Source organism: Terrapene carolina, unplaced genomic scaffold (assembly GCF_002925995.2).
Source record: "Terrapene carolina triunguis isolate 2854851 unplaced genomic scaffold, T_m_triunguis-2.0 Scaffold31492, whole genome shotgun sequence".
Taxonomy (NCBI): Eukaryota; Metazoa; Chordata; order Testudines; family Emydidae; genus Terrapene; species Terrapene triunguis.
The window spans coordinates 48,640-65,671 of record NW_020695843.1 but is presented as its reverse complement, the minus strand read 5'-3'; the positions used below and the strand labels follow the sequence as shown (position 1 = coordinate 65,671).

General features: G+C 46.6%; 1 protein-coding gene across 1 annotated transcript in view; it reads right to left on the bottom strand.

Moving 5' to 3' along the window:
* Window positions 1–7,808: 7,808 nt before the first annotated feature.
* The window catches only part of LOC113409241 (scavenger receptor cysteine-rich domain-containing protein SCART1-like), a 47,582-nt gene continuing 38,358 nt past the window's right edge, over window positions 7,809–17,032 (bottom strand). Inside the window, exons 8-9 of the mRNA XM_029914123.1 lie at window positions 16,797–16,842; window positions 7,809–7,833 (exon numbers count right to left, since the gene is read on the bottom strand). Coding sequence (XP_029769983.1) covers window positions 7,809–7,833; window positions 16,797–16,842 — 71 coding nt within the window. The remainder of the gene's footprint in view (window positions 7,834–16,796; window positions 16,843–17,032) is intronic.

Below are 17,032 nucleotides of genomic sequence, written 5' to 3'. Positions count from 1 at the left end.
CAGCTCGATCCTGTGCCAAGATACAGGCTCGGGTCAAGGCAACGAGTTCGGCAACCTGGGCTGAAAATACAGAGGGAAGGAGGGCACTTTCAATGACAGAATGCAAAGAGCATACAGCATAGCCAGCAGCCAGATTTCCCTTAAAATTTTGCAAACATGAGCCATCTACAAAATACATGAGTTCAGGATTCTGTAAAGGCACATCCATGAGGTCTCCCCTTGGAAGAGTAAGAAGAGAAGTCACAGACACACAATCATGGGGCTCTCCGTCCTCTGGCCCAGGCAATAAGGAAGTAGGATTTAAAACGAGACAGCGAGTCAGGGTAATATGAGACAAGGAGAGCAGCACAAGTTCATATTTGGTGAGGCGAGAAGTAGATAGATGTTAAGTCTTAGATTTTAACAACAGCGCAGCCACAGCGTGAGGTACAGCAACAGTCAAGGGTGACCCTAGGACTATAGATTCAGACAGCTGCACAGACAGAGCAGCTGCTGCTACAGCCCGTAAACAAGGATGAAATCCAGCTGCCACAGCATCCAGGGCAGTGCTATAATAAGCAAGTGGGTGGTGTTTATCTCCGTGTTTTTGCATTAACACAGCTAAGGCAAACCTGTTGCGCTCGTGGCAGAAAAGAACAAACGGTTTAGTGTAATCAGGAAGTCCAAGTGCCAGGGCACTAGAAATGGCTTGTTTAATGTCCACGAAAGCTTGTTCAGCCTCCTGAGACCATAGAAGTGGCTCAGGAGTGTCTATCTTAGTCAGATTTTGTAATGGCTTAATTATTGTTGCATAACCCAAAATCCACTGTCTGCAGTACCCAGTCATGCCAAGGAAGGTTCACATTTGAGAGATAGTGACAGGCCTAGGCATTTTTAAGATGGTTGTAATGCGGGAATCAGACAAATGACGGGTGCCAGATGAAATATCATGGACAAGGTAATGTACCTTTAGTCAGCACAACTGGAGCTTTTCCCGAGATGCCTTGTGACCTTTGGCAGCAAGAGCCGTTAAAAGAACTAAAGTGTCAGTTTTATAGGGTTCAAGGGAAGGGGATGCCAACAAAAGATCATCCACGTATTCTATGAGTATGGATTTTCCTGGGAAGACCACGTCATCCAGATCCTTCTTTAGGAACTGGGAAAACAGGGATGGGGATTCGGTATATCCTTGGGGTAAGCGGGTCCAGGTACATTGGAGACCTCTGTAGGTGAAGGCAAACAAATATTGCCTATCAGGATGAACAGGAATTGAAAAGAATGCTGAACAAAGGTCTACAACAGTAAAATAAGTAGCTGTAGGGGAAATACAAGAAAGAATGGTAGCCAGGTTTGGGACCACTGGAAAAGATGGTAAGACAACAGCATTAACCGCACGGAGATCCTGAACAAAGCAATAGGTGTTCTTTCCTGGTTTCTTTATGGGGAGAATAGGTGTGTTACAAAAACTGGTAGTAGGAATGATAATACCTTGCTGTAACAAAGAATCTATCACTGAAGATATCCCTTCTTCCACCTCAGGACGTAGTGGATATTGTGGTACCCTTGGAAGTGGTTTAAAAGGGTCAACAAGAATTTTAACTGATTCTGCTGCTTGAATCTATCCTACCTCATTTGCATGGAAACAGAAAGGGGCTTAGTTTGAAATATCGATGTCATTAACGGACAAAGATGACAAGGCAATGGAGGGAAACTCAAAGGATCTTAAAGCTGATCTGCTAGCACCAGTATCTACAAGACAATCTACAGGTTGTCCTTCGATCTTACATTTTACATATGGGCCTTTTTGATCAAGAGGAATTAAAGGATGCATGATGCAGTTACGTTCCCTCAGGCTGTCCTAACAGGAATTATTTTGTGGAGAAAAGGCAGGCACATTGGGGTTTGGGAATGGGGATGGGGAGATGTGACGTTATTGACATAAACTGGGACCATATAGATCATTGTTGCAACCAAGGTCCTGTAGTGGCACCCAAATCTTGTATAAAGGGGGTCAAATGGGGTGTCTAAGACAAGGTTATGGTTTACTGGTTATGATTGTGCTGTCTATATGTGTGTATCAGTTTTGTAGTTGAAGTTATGAATATTGGCTCTATACTGTCTGTATGGCAAACTTATGCTATGCTGCTGGGTGACATCCCAGACAAACTGGTGTTAGCTCTGCCTAGCCTGCTTGATGGCCCATTAAGGACCATCAGCTATACAATGGACCCATTGAGAGAAGGCAAATATGCCTTGAGACTCAGCAAAGTATGCAGGAACTTGCCCATGTGACTCCAGACTCCATTTTGCTGTAATTTTCCACAGTAAGAACAAAGAGGTGTTCTTACACCTGGAAAAGACTATAAAAGGCTGATGCCTCATCTCCATCTTGTCTTCAATCCTGCTTCATACCTCTGGAGGGACTTTGCTACAAGCTGAAGCTTTGAACAAAGGACTGAGGACCCATCCCAGCGGGGGATGTATTCCAGAGACTTGATTTGAACCTGCAGTTTATTCTATCACTGCTGCAAGCCTGAACCAAGAACTTTGCCATTACTGTATGTAATTGATTCCATTTAACCAATTCTAACGCTCATCTCTATCTTTTTCCTTTTATGAATAAACCTTTAGATTTTAGATTCTAAAGGATTGGCAACAGCGTGATTTGTGGGTAAGATCTGATTTGTATATTGACCTGGGTCTGGGGCTTGGTCCTTCGGGATCAGGAGAACCTTTTTCTTTTACTGGGGTCTTGGTTTTCATAACCATTTGTCCCCATAACGAGTGGCACTGGTGGTAATACTGGGAAGCTGGAGTGTCTAAGGAGATTGCTTGTGAGACTTGCGGTTAGCCAGTGGGGTGAGACCGAAGTCCTCTTAGTCTGGCTGGTTTGGTTTGCCATAGAGGTAGAAAAACCCCAGCCTTGGGCTGTAACTGCCCTGTTTGAGCAATTTGTCCTGAGTTGGTACTCTCAGTTGGGTTCCGCCAGAACCGCATCGTCACAGGGGATTTGAGGAGGTCGGTTTGGGCATTCATTTTTCCAATGCCCCTCCGGGCCACAGTAATGGCACGTATTGTTCCCTGTCGAGTCAGGGCATGAGTGACCTGTCCCTCTTCCTCTTCCTCTTCCCCAACCTCGTTCTCTTCCACCCCTCATTACCCCACGGCCTCTATATTGATAAGTTTGCAACTGCAAGGCCAGTAGTTTTGTTTCAGAACTTTCTTTCTTCTGCTCTATGCAAGCTATACAATGGTTGGCAACTGTCACTAATTCAGAAAGGGGTTTAGTTTGCCAGCCGATGAAGATCAACTTCAACTGCTGTTGAACCTTTGGCAAGAGTCCTTGAACAAAAGCAGCTCCCACTGCCTCTCTGGCATAGTCAACTGGGAAATCCCTGAATATTATTCAAATACTTTTGTCAATTTCTCTAAATAATCGGCGGGGGACTCGCCTTTGTTCTGTTTACAGTTGTTAGTCTTTGTCCAATCTGTTTTCCTAGGGCAAATTTCTGGAATGGCGATCACGGGGTGATTCCTAGCTTGAGCCAGGGCATTTCCAATTCCAGGGTCAGTACTGGGCCATAGGGCTTGAGTGAGTAGCCGTCGTTGGACTTCTGATGGCAGAACTACTCGCAAGAGTTGGATAACGTCTGCCCATGATGGATTGTAACACTAAATCACTGTCTGGAGTTCCTTTCTAAATTTTTCTGGTTCCTCTCTAATATTTGGAAATTCCTTAATTAAATTTCTAAGGTCCCCTGGTGTCCAGGGGGCATGTACTGTAACCAAGTTACCTCTTTCACCAGGCAATTGCCTTAAGGGGGCCTGGAACACTACTGACGGGTCTTGTCGGCTCTTAGTGTTTAAGGCGACTGGGCTGTAAGTGTCAGAGCCGAGCGAGATATCAGGTAGACCAGGATCAGCCTTTGGCTGCTGATGTGGGTAGGGTGGCAGAGTAGTGGTTTCCTCTCCGGACTGACTGGCCTGTGTAGCCAGTACAGGTGGTGATGGTGTCGCTACGGCCCCGAGGTGCTGGGAAAAAGATGGCTGCGACCACTGCCCGTGTCCTATCGGAGGCACAGCCCACCGAGAAACACTGTTGAAAAAATCCACAATGTCCTCGGCTGTCTCCTCCTTGCTCTCAGTCTTTACTAATTGGGGATATAAAGGAGCCAAGGGGGATTGATGAGGTAGAGGGATTTAATGAGGTAGTTTGGGTAAGGGGACATCCGGATGCCTGACATTTAGTTTTTAAATCCTGCACTTGGATCTTTAACTTTTCCTGGGAGTCCTTTAGACTCCACACTCGAGACTCGTGGACTCTCTTTGTGGCTTCCTCCCACCAATAAACAAATTGTTCCCACTGTATGTCAGGGATTTTTGGTGATTCAAGAGCTCCTCTGAGTTGTATGATCTTATCTAAATCGAAGGTACCTTCTAGTGGAAACTTTAGATGGATTATCACGCATGTAAAAATTCCAGTTATCTAAATACTTGCAAGTCCTAGGACCATAATGCACATACATGTAGTACACCGGGGTGCCTTTCGGCAGTGAGGGAATATTCTTAAACTGATCATTACCCATTTTTCAGGCACACAGGGAAAGTTCGCTGGATCACGGTGTTTGGCTGACCCCCCTTGCTTTCAGAACTCCCGCCTGGGGCAGTCCTGGGGCGGCTAGAATCAGTGTAAGTCCCAGACCTGGTCAGCGAATTAGTAAGGGAAACCCTGTACTTTCTCACACTCCGGGGAAAGAGTCTACTGGGTTACAGGGTTCCACCGTTCAATGGCTTAAGTCCCAAACTTGGTCAGCAGACTTGGCAAGGGAAAGCTTCCGCTGGGTCATGAGGTTCGGCTGACTCCCCTTGCTCTCAGAACTCCCGCATGGGAAAGTCCTGGGGTGGCTGGAGTCAGTTAAGTCCCAGACCTTGTCAGTGGCATTCACTCCTCACTCATTCACTCAGTCTTATTCATTCCTCCATACATGGATGCATCTCATTTAACCATAACCTTAATTCCTTACGTCCGGATTTATCACAACCTTTTCCTTATGTGAGGTGGCAATCTCCTCAGCACCGATATGCAGCTGCAACCTCTCCCTTATTTGAGGCGGCAATCTCCCCAGCACTGCTTTGCATCTGACCTTGTTGCAAAATCAATAAATTTCCATGGTGTGAGCGCAAGAGGGACAGACGGCCCCGCGGGCAGTCCTCCTCCGAACCCCACTAGAGATTTCAAAAGATCTCTTACCTCTTGTCTAGCGCCTTGAGGTTCAAAGGGGAATGGTCCATAGTAATTGCCTCTGTTTCAGCCAGGCACTGCCATCCGAGTCACGGCACCAAATTGTGGAAGAAAACAAGTCCTCACTCTTTCCTTTGTTAGCAACAAGCCAGAGAAAGTTTTATTATGAGCAATTGCAAGGGAAGACTGTGATAGAACAAGGGGGGTCCCCCTGGCCTTAGGCAGTTCTTCCCCCTACAAGCAGCGTAAGGCAAGTATGTATAGGTTCCTGTTACATTCATCAACGGCTAACGGTTACCCCTTGTTTATACAAAACCCCCTCCGGACACCACCTTATCTCAAGGTTTCTGCCTCAGTCAGCATTCCATTCTTATCAACTAAAAGCGAGATGAAAAGCAGCATCTCTAACAACGCAAGAGTTGTTATTGTTAGAGTTACCTTTTGCTCAAACTTAAAATGGCCTAAAGCCATTTACCCCAGACCCTCCTTTTCCCTTAGTTTTCTGCTTCCACACAACCCAGTGTCAAATGATACTCCAGAACTCAAATACAGTAAGATCGAGGGGTGTTCAGCTGTGCCTGTACTATTCCTTTTTCTGGGGAGCCTTTCAACCAGACACAATCTCCTGTGTTCAGCTCCCTCAGGTGTTTGACTCTGTGATGTCGGACAAAGTTTCTCTTCTGATGGCTTTAGGTTGTTCTTCCTCCCTTGGTAGCACTGGAAACTCAGGCCAATGAAGGTTGAAGAGTGAAGGGATGGTTGGGATGATGGACCTCGACTCAGCAACTCATAAGGGATACATCCATTTGTCAAAGGTGCTGGCCTGTATGGGAACAGGGCTAGATAAGGTCTGTGGGTTTTGTAAAAAGCTGTTTTACCATTTTTACTGAAAGTTCCCCAAGGTTTTGTAAAGACTGGGATTTCAAAACTGCAGGAATTTGCAAACTTAACAGTTTCTGAAACGAACTGAGGATCATTATCAGAGAGGACTTGCAGTGGGGTTCCATTGCAACCAAACATGGATTTCATCCTGACCAACTCTCTGTGATGTAGCGGTCAGCACCTTGACTATTTCAATAAATCTTGACAAACAGCCAGTGAATGGAAGAGAGGTTCCATTAGCCATCTGGAGAAGATCTTTCCCCTATGGTGTGTCTGGGGGACAGAAGGTAACGATGGTGCTGGTTGGTTGGTTCTCATGCGAATGCAGATCTCAGAGTTCTCACCTCTCTCTGGTACAAATACATTCATTAGTCTCTAAGGTGCCACAAGTACTCCTGTTCTTTTCACCTCTCTCTGGTACTTGTTCCTCAGTGAGGGCCACTGAACTGACTGTTGAGTTGTTTCTGCGCATTTTGGACTGGCTTGGTGGCCCCTGTGCAGTTTATGCAGAATGTCCTTTTTCACTCTCATGTGGGGATGACTAGTCTGGACCCCTTCAACAACAGCCTGGGGTCTAGGCTAACATCACCTGAAACCACCAAGTGCAGCTTCATAGAGAAGTCTGATGTTGCCCTTTTGTCCAGACCTCTTTGCAGTGGGTCATAACTTAGCAATTCATCTGCCTTTGGCTTTTCTTTCACTCTGGAGGGTACGTCTACACCGTAATCACAGGGTGCGATCACAGCTTGAGCTGACACACTGGCTCTAGCTTTAATCTAGTTAGCTTAGGTATCAGAGCAGTGAAGCCATAGCAGCATGCGCTTCATCAGCTCTGTACAAGCCCATCCAGAACCCTGTGCTAGCCTGGGACTAGCCTGCATTGAAACTTCTGCTGCTGCAACTTCACTGCTCTGGTACCTGAGCTAGGTAGATTAGAGCAGTAGTTCCCTAACTTTTTCCTAACACTACCCACTAACTGCATTTTTCTTTTCTTGTGACCCACCTGTACCTATATGTACCCCCCACCCCAGCACCACAACACTGAATCCTGGCCCAGTACAGACAGGCAGCCCCAGGGTAGGAGAGTGAGCCAGCACCTCATGCACCCACCAGCAGCAGCTTCTGTCCCACAGGGCTGTGCCCGGCTCCCTGCTCTGAGTCTTGTGAGCTGGCACAAGGGGTTGCAATGCCTGTCAGGTTTGTCTCATCCTCCCCTCCATAATTATGGAGGAGCAGCAGGGCCAGACCCTGAGTGGTGCTGCAACCCATGCACCAGGTTAAAACATATGGAGTGGGGAGCTGGTTTTGACTTCTCCTCTAGGCAGCATGGACATTTTCCCAGGAGGCTGATATGCATACATATACTTCGCTGATATTCTGAGCCTCACTCATCTGGGTTATGGCTTGAACATTTCCTGGGTCTGCTCTGACCTCTGTCCATCAATGATTTGACCTGTTTTCTGAGACCTCACCTTATTGATTAATTTTAGACCTAACTTCTCTAGTTCCTTTACTACTGCAAAGATACATTGGCCATGTTGGCTCTGCATTGACCCATGTATGGGAATATCATTCATTTGGCAGAGGATCTCTTTACCCCTTATCACGTTTTCCCTTTGAAGTGTTCAGAGGCAGCTGATTTGCTGAGCAATACTTGATTGAAACAAAAGCCTCCTAAACCTTCTAGGTGTGATGAAAGCCGTCACTATGCAGATTCTCTCTTTGATCTTCTGGACCAGTCCAGATGCCTGATTTCTCCATGGAAACAGAGCAATCAGACTTCCAATGGCTCAAAAACTCGCACACAAGGTTGTAACCATCTCTCAGCCTTTAGCTGTTCTGTCTGCTGTGGGTAGCGAACACTGTCCTGAGCAGGCAGTTGCTGGAGGAGAGAAGGTAGAACCAGGCCTCAGCGGCCTACAGGAAGCCCTGGGAATACACTGTGGTGTGCAGCTGCTCTAGTAGGACAGCCCCCTGGACATGATGTGCAACTCAAGCCTGTCTGGGACCAGTGAATCTCTTGCCAACCACAATAGTTGAAACATCATAAATCAGGTCCCAGAGTCATGAGACTGGCTTAAAAATCATGCAATGTTTTAAAACAATATGTTTGGATTCTTGTCTTTTGCCTGCTGTGTCGGAGCCTTTAGGGGGCCCTCTGTGTTCAAGCTTTTCTCCACAACCACGAGGGTTACTTCATCTCTGTGTTTAAATGAAGGCTGAGACTCTCATGCAGTGTCTGGACTCCAGGAGCTGGGGATTTAGAAAATCCTAACAAAATCATGGGCTTTGGCAACAGTGCAATGTTTCCTTCCCCCCCACACTCACTGCGCACCAGGACACAGGAACTACGCTAGCAGCAGGGGGTTCTTCTGGGAAAGGATCCACCCTCCGTTAAGGAGCAGGAAGCCAGGACTGCTCAGGCCACAGCAGCCCTGAGAGTCAGCTCCCCTGTGTGTGCCCCACCTCGCAGCACGGTCTGGGGGAAAGAGGAGAAGCTGCTCCAGCTGCTCCGGCAGATCCTAGAGTGCAGCGCACCAGCCCCCTGGAACATGCCCAGTGGGACTCAGGGGCTTCCCAACCCAAGCTCTGTCTGCAGACACTGACGGGGCTGTGTGAGAACAGAGCCCCTGGCTCTGGAGATTAGGGGACAAAGAGCAGCCTCCTTGGCAGGTAACCCAGAGAGTGGAGAGGGGAGGACAAAGGAAAGGATGTCATGTGCTTCACCTCTTCCACCGATCAAACCAACTCAAGCGGCATGGGGCTGCTCCCACCTCCCACACCCGGCAGAGACATGGCAAAATGAAGCATGTGCCATGATGGTGGAATCACCCACTGACAAAGCCTGTCTTCAGAAGAGTCACTAATTATGGCTATAGACCTTAGAGACTATAGACAGTCTTCTTGGGAAAACGGGAAGGCCTTACTTCCTGTGAGCAGAGGAGAGCATGTCTAAAAACATCAATTCTTTGTGTGTGTGTGTGTGTGTGTTTAATTTCTCATAAACACTTTTGTTTTTCTATGGAAATCTAAACCCAAAACAACAACATTGAGGAACGTTTTGGTTTTTGAAAACCCCACAGTGAAAAGGGGTGGGTTGTGCTGGCTTGTTGTTCGGTGTCCATCCCATTTCTTTTCTTAGACTCAGGTCTACAGAGTGTCAGTCCTACTGAGCCTCAGGCCATGCTGTCGTCAAGGTTTTGGAGATGTACCCTACCTGTCCTGGACATGATCCCTGCCAGCTTATGTGATGGGGGCTTTGCTGACCCTGCTGCTGGGAGAGAGAGAAACTTTCTCTATCAATTGGATGTTCCCTTCAGTTGCCCAGTCTTCAGTCTGGCCTGAAAGTCTGTGGAACAGGGTCCATTGACCCAAGAGATGGTTTTAACCAAAAAAAAAAAAATGAAAATTTTCACAAACACTTTGACTTTCCCAAATTTACATTTCTTGGTAAAATTTCAGAATTTTTGGGGTTAAATCAGTAAAAGAATACAGGAAATCAGTTGTTCCCAAAACTATATTATATAAAGAAATGAGCTGAAAAGGCAGATGCAGACTTTGCTCCCTTTTTCACAAAGAAACTATTGTTGTGACCTCAAAACTCCTTGGGAGTCATAATTTGATATGGCAGAGAGGAACTTTCTTCTGTTTGCAGAATTTTTTAGCCTATGTGTAAGGGGACTGTTGTGCTGAGGCAGTGTGGAGCTGGAGCTGAGGCTGGAGCAATGTGGAGCTAGGTGCACTGAGCAGCTGGGGAGGGCGAGGGGGACCCTGGGCAGTGGGCCCAGCACAGGAAGATGCCCCCAGCCATAAGCCTTGCAGGCCAGACTTGGAGGGGGATCGTAACTCAGATGGGGTGGGGCGATGCTGGGAAAAGGGTCCTGCCACCTAGAGCCTGAGAGTGTGTGGCCACCGCCAGAGCAAGCGTCTGACCCACAGCATCCCTGCAGCACAGCCAGGGCCTGAGAAGGGGCCTGGAACATGTGAGGGACACTGTCCCCGTGATGTCCCCGTGGCACAGAGTGGGGTTATGTGTTTTCCTTTAATCTTTCCCATTTTTCCTTGTTTTTTTTAAATTGATTGCTGTTTAATAAAGTGTATTTGCTTTGAACTGTATGTAAGGGAAGCATCCAGTGCAGAAAGAGCACCCTGGAGTGGGGACACCCTAGCCCCTGCCCTAAGAGACCATGACAAGGTTGCGGGTCGAGTCCCCCAGGAATCCTGGGCCCAGCCTTGTTGGGGTTACGAGGACTCTGCCACACACGAGAGTGGAAGGGGAGCCTTTGAGGTCTGGGTAAAGGAAGTGGGAGCGAGGACTCGGATCCTTTTGCTAGCCAGTTCCACCGGGGTAGTGTATAAACCAGGAAAGTCACACAATAGCAGGACCATTCCCTCGCTTACATATGTTTGAGACTGTGACGGATCTGCTAAGAAGGAGACTACAACACCCATCAGCCCCTTCTCCACAGCACATCCCTTTCCTCTGGCTGGATAAGAGGAAGAGTCCTGAACCAGGAGGTGGCTGGGCTATTGTAGGAAGCAGTGGCTGTAAGGCAAGTGAGGAGCTACAGAGAGCTGGATGCAGATGGCAGTCCCCAGGAACTGTTTGCAGAGCCACATGTGGAACAGGCTGTGACTGCTGGAGGTTACGTCTGGGTGCGGGTCTGTGAGAGGTTTATGGAGGAGCAGCAGTGGCTGAGCAAGAAGCCAGTGCAAAGTGGCCCCAATGGGGGACACTAAGTTAAGCTGGCCTGGAAACCTGCAAGCTCCTATTTGCTTGGGTAGAAAATGGACTGGAGAGGGCACCCCAGGCACCAGGCACTTTCCTGCCAGCTCGAGTAAAATACCCTTTCCCTTAGCCAGGTGTTGAGCATTGGGACCCTGCACCTGCAAGGCCTAGATAATGAAGCACCTACAGTGTTTGCCTCCGAGTCGCGGTACACCTGGCATGGCACTGGCACCCCAGGGGTTTGGTGTACTCTGGCACTGAGCTGCCCCAATAATTACAGGACACTGGTAATTGCTTCTAATGGGTTAAAGCAGAACTTGTGTTGAGATTAACATGTCCCTCTTGGTGTTTTTACAGTGCGAACAGTGTGAACTTGCTCTGCTTGTGTGTCCAATGCATGTGTTTAAGCTGGTACCCACACCAACATGGCTGAAATATGCAACTTCCCCTCCTGGGTGTTTCCATTCCCCTAATTCCTTCCACTGAGGGTGCTGGAATGTCTCCTGTATGGCCAAAGATCTTGGTGTGCAGCAGTCAGGGGAGTTGGGAGAGGTTTAGTTTTCTGTGGCTAGTAACTGCCCCAAAGTTACTTCCACCAGCACCCTATTACCTTTTGCTGCAGCTGCCATTCCCTCAGTACTAGGAAGTGACTGGGTTGGAAGGAGGAGGCATCTGTGTGACACTCTGTGCCTTGGGGGAACACCCTGCACCCCCATGTTCATCCTTATAATATGATTGTGTGGTATCCAATGCAAAGTTTATCCCGTCGGGTGCCTTCGGAAGGCTCATGATGCATTGAGCATTGTTGTTATAGTAATGTTATAGGGTGTAATTTCATGTATATAATTATGAGGCTTAAAATGTGTCCTCATGGCTTAAAATAAGCCCAGGCAAAACTCTCCAGAAGCAGAGGGGCAGTTCACACCTCATCAGGGCATGTATGGGACAAACCCAGCCCAGCTCACAGGAACAAAGGACACTGGCCTAGGCAGCAACAAAGGATCTGTTGGACTCTCGAGTGAGTCACCCACCTTCCTTTGGTCAGTTTGGGACTACGATGAGATAATGCTCACCTGACTCTGAAGTTGGGGGGGTAAAGCCAAGAGGGAAGAAAGAACATGATAAAAAGGAGAGACGTTTGCCTTGCTCTGTCTCTCTTCCACCTCTATCGACAGACATCACCACCAAAGGGGAGAGCCTGGCTGAAGGGCAAACAGCCAGTCTGTGATGAGAAGCATCTAAGTGTGTAAGGGCATTGAAAGTATTAAGATCAGCTTACAATGTGTTTTGATTTTATTTCATTTGACCACATCTGACTTGTTGTGCTTTGATTTATAATCACTTAAAATCTATCTTTTATAGTTAATAAATCAGTTTGTTTATTCTACCTGAAGCAGTGCATTTGGTTTGAAGTGCGTCAGACTCCACTTGGGATAACAAGCCTGGTACATATCAATTTCTTTGTTAAATTGACGAACTCATATAAGCTTGCAGCATCCAGCGGGCATAACTGCACACTGCAAGACGGAGGTTCCTAGGGTTGTGTCCAGGACCAAAGATATTGGCTAGTGTCATTCAGTTGCACAATCCAAGCAGCGACTGGCCAAAAGTGCTCACTCTCGTAGCTGGGAGCAGCTTACATGCCAGAGGCTGTGCGTGAACAGCCCAGGAGTGCGGGTTCTCACAGCAGAGCAGGGTAAGGCTGGCTCCCAGAGTCCAGGATTGGAGTGACCTAGCAGACCACCAGTCCAGATAACACCAGGGAACGTCACAACCTGAGAACCAGGGCAGCAACAGCTCAGACACTGCAACATCGTAGTCATAACAAAGATCAGAGGTGGGCAACCTGCATCCCACGTGCCTCATGCAGCCCATCAGAGTAATTGGCTGGCGGGCCACAAGACAGTTTCTTTACATTGACCGACCACAGGCACAGCCACCCGCAGCTCCCAGTGGCCACGGTTCGCCATTGCCGGCCAATTAATTGTCTGCATAATCCAGTCTAACCCCCATACACATCACTGGCCACCAAAGTCTCCCCTGCACAGACCCCACCAACCTGAATTAGACCAAAGTGTTACAGTCCTCAGGAGAATAAACTATTGTGTGCCACATGCAGAGATTAGGAGGGACTGAGGGGCACCAATAGCTGAGACCCCCACAATAGCAGGGAATTGATTTGGTGAGCTATACCCAGATCCTGCTCTCAGGGAACTGATGGGCAGGATCCCCTGGGAGGCTAATATGAGGGGGAAAGGAGTCCAGGAGAGCTGGCTGTATTTTAAAGAAGCCTTATTGAGGGTGCAGGAACAGACCATCCCAATGTGCAGAAAGAATAGCAAATATGGTAGGCGACCAGCTTGGCTTAACAGAGAAATCTTCGGTGAGCTTAAACAGATAAAGGAAGCTTACAAGAAGTGGAAACTTGGACAGATGACTAGGGAGGAGTATAAAAATATTGCTCAAGCATGCAGGGGTGTAATCAGGAAGGCCAAAGCACAATTGGAGTTGCAGCTAGCAAGGGATGTGAAGGGTAACAAGAAGGGTTTCTAAAGATATGTTAACAACAAGAAGGACAGGTAAAGGGTGGGGCCCTTACTGAATGGGGGAGGCAACCTAGTGATAGATGATGTGGAAAAAGCTGAAGTACTCAATGCTTTTTTTGCCTCGGTCTTCACAGACAAGGTTAGCTCCCAGACTGCTGCACTGGGCAGGCTCGCTGCCTGTCCCTCATGTTCCTACCCCCTCTCTCCAGCCCACAGCTCCACCTGCCCGCTCCCCAGGACTTGCTCCAGTCTTCCGGAGGGCGTGAAGTTACTGTCCCTGCTGAGTGGCTGTGACATGCCCGGCTGCTGCGGGTAATGTGGAGAGTCTCTGGGCGCCCCACAGGGCTCTGGGAGGCTCAGGAAGGCAGCTAAGACCTGGCGACTGGTGGACAGTGCTGCTCGTGCTGTGGGGCAGGGATGGAAGGCTGGGGTTGTGTCTTTGTGTTGTGCTGTGTACGTGGGTGATTGCGTGTGTGTTTGGATTATTTGCTGTGTGTGGTTGGATTGGGTGTGTGAGGTTGCTTTGTGTGTATGTTTTGTGTCACGCTGTGTGGGTATTTTGTGTTGGGGTTGTGTGTTTGTGTTTTGTGTATATTTTGTGTAGTGCTGTGCCTGTATTTGACTTGGGTTGTGCTCTGTGTGTGTGTTTGCTGTGCTGTGTGTGTATTTGGGTTGGGTTTGTGTGGTTGTGCTGTATATGTTTTTTGTGATATGCTGTGTGTGTGGTTGGACTGGGCTGTATGTTTCCAGTCAGAAGCTTAAAAACTCTCTTTAATGTCTCATCTAAATTTCCCCAGCTTCAGAGCCCAGGAATTAGCCCCTCAATAAGGCTATGAGATCCCAGCACCTAAACAGGGCTACTGGAGGCAGTGCAACAAAAATCCAACCCCAAACTAAATACCCACCCAGGAGGAGAGAGGATGGGAATAGGAAATACCTTTTCCCCCCAATGCTATTTATTTATTTCTGGTGCTTTCAAATGCTGTACAAAATTTGTTTACTTTTTTTTTAAAGGTATTTTTTGCAAGAAGAAAAAAATCAGGAGAAATGATAACATAACAATTGTTACCCTATAATACTGTTGCAAACAGCATGGATACATTTGCTAATTAATTCTACCATTTTAAGTTTCAGCTGTTTAAAGTCAATATGTAAAGACATATGCCACGGTTTTCAGTTTGGCTGGGATGCTTCCCAGTTTTTCTGAAGCCATTTTTTTTTTATAGAAAAGGTAGATAACATGAGGCTTTTTATTATTATTTTTGGACCCACAAACAAGTTGTAATACACAAACTTTCAGTCCAGGAAAATTTCTTTTTAAGGGAATGCTGTGAATTCATTTCAGAAAGTCTGGCTTATTATACACTGTGAGTTATTTGTGAAATTCCTACGAAGGAGGAGGAGTGGGAAAGGCACACCAAAGTTTCCAAGCTGTGGCCTGAGGTAAATAGTTTGTCATAATAGATTTTAGAAAATTAGACTAATGCAAAGCACAGAAAAAATATATAGAGGAAAGGACAAATGCATTCCCCTGGCTGTGAAGTTACGGAATGTTCAGGGCTAGAGAATGCATAGATGAGGGAAGGGTGGACATTTCCTCAGATTTCTCTTCTACAAATAAATCATTATGGATCCCAGTCTGCAAACACATCTCTGCTTGTGAATAACTTTGGAGCCATTCCAGTCTATTAATAAAGTACATATGATAAGCTTTTAAAAAGTTATATACTCTTCAGGGGATGGAATTAGCCCAGTTCTTTTGATTTCTTTCCACAGTAACAATTTTTGGGCTCAATCCTGCACATTACAAGAAAAATCTTTGCTCATGCAAGTATCCTATTGACTTTAAATTGACTTCAATTGAACTGCTGATGGGAGTAAGGAGTAGACAGATGAAATAGGGTTTTCAGAATCAGGTCCTTAAACACGTCTCTGTCAGTTTTAACTTTTTTCTTTTCAAAATATGCAAAGGAATTACACCTTGTTTAGTAATAATCAAACGCCAGTTTTAATTTTAAAAGGAAGAGAGCAGAGTTGAGGAGGGGGGAGAGACGAATGAGCAGATGGCAGGGCCTTGAGGGAGGGGGAGGGGGAGGAGTAGGGTGTCTGGTTTTCAGAACTGAATGTTGGCAACCCTAACTAGCCTCCCAACATATTAAGTGCCCACGGCCCCCCAAAGTTTTGAAATCCAGTCAAAAACCTCTGGCAGTCTGGCTTTGGTCCGCAGTCCACCTATTGGCTGCCCCTGCAATAGACCCTGGGTATATTACACAGAATTGTATGTGTTCATTGAACAGGGGCACTTGTGGTGTGAAAAATGTTTCTCTCGAGTCTGGACCTTAACTAACCTTGACCAAGAAATCTGGACCTTGACAAAAAATAATTAACTACCCTTGGACTGACCAACCCAGGAACATTTGCTAGGATTCCTTCAGCCTGAGAGAAGAAGGGAACCTTCACCCGCTCCCTCTTTAAGGCTCCAGTCCCAGGCCCTAGGCAGTGTCAGCAGCCTGGGTTCCCTGCCAAAGCACAAACATCCACCCTGGGGCCACCTACTCTCTCTGTAGTGATTTCCTTTGTCCCACACATCTGTCTTGAGGACAAAACCTCTGGAACAGGGTAACACAGCCCCTGAGATTTCCTTACTCAGTCTGCAAGGGTCAGTGTTCCCTACTGCACTTCTCAATAATGTCTTTTTATTTTTCTCCTTTTGAAAGTAAATTGTTGTATTTCTGTCTCTTCATATGACCCCTGGCCCTGCTGAATGCAGATGATTGGACGTGCCTTGTCTTGACATTTCTATTGCCATTGCATCCGTGTATAGATGAAGTGACCAAACTGAATGCAGGATTTGTGGTGAAATAGCGATGTACTCTGCATGCTTTCTGATACTGATTTCACTGAAGGTTCATCCAGAGACCACTTCTGGCTTCTCCACTGGTCAGTACTCAGCTCAGCATTGATATTAAACTATATTTGTAAATTGTTATGGAAATAAATATTGCACTGTGTGAACACAATCAGTTTTACTGGGGTTTTCTAGTAACAAGTCAGTGAGTTGCTACTTCTTTTAGTTTTATTGCTTCAGTGAAAACCCAGATTTTTATTAACCCTCCTCTTTTCATTATTTTCTATAAAATTCATTTATTGTCCTAGCAGAAATATTCATCCTCCAAATTTATTGCTAATGTGGAATTCTTTTCACTGTTTGTTTAATTTCAGGTGTGAATTATGAGGGATAATTTCTCATTTATCTCCTTGGAGTCAATGAAGGTTACAGATCTGACCTAGGTTTAGGAACAACCCTGTTGCTCATCTCAGAATATTCTCTTGCTTGTTTTCCACTTTTACCACATGTCTGATAGAACATTCAGTGTAAACCCCCCTCCCTCCCCCACCGTCAAACAGCCTGCCATACCCAGAGGTGGCCCACCCTTGTCTCTTGGTTTGTTGTATCTCAGCCTCTCCTCATGATGAACCCTGGAAACTGCACAATTCATCTGGCAAGAAAAATTTCCACTACAGGGAAGACTTTCAGAAAAGATTTAATATGAAAAAGGCAAAATTCACACTGAAGAAATTATAGGCATAAAAATGCAGGAAACTTCCACCCCCCTTCAAATGATGGAAAATTATACAAAGAAAGTTTATGAA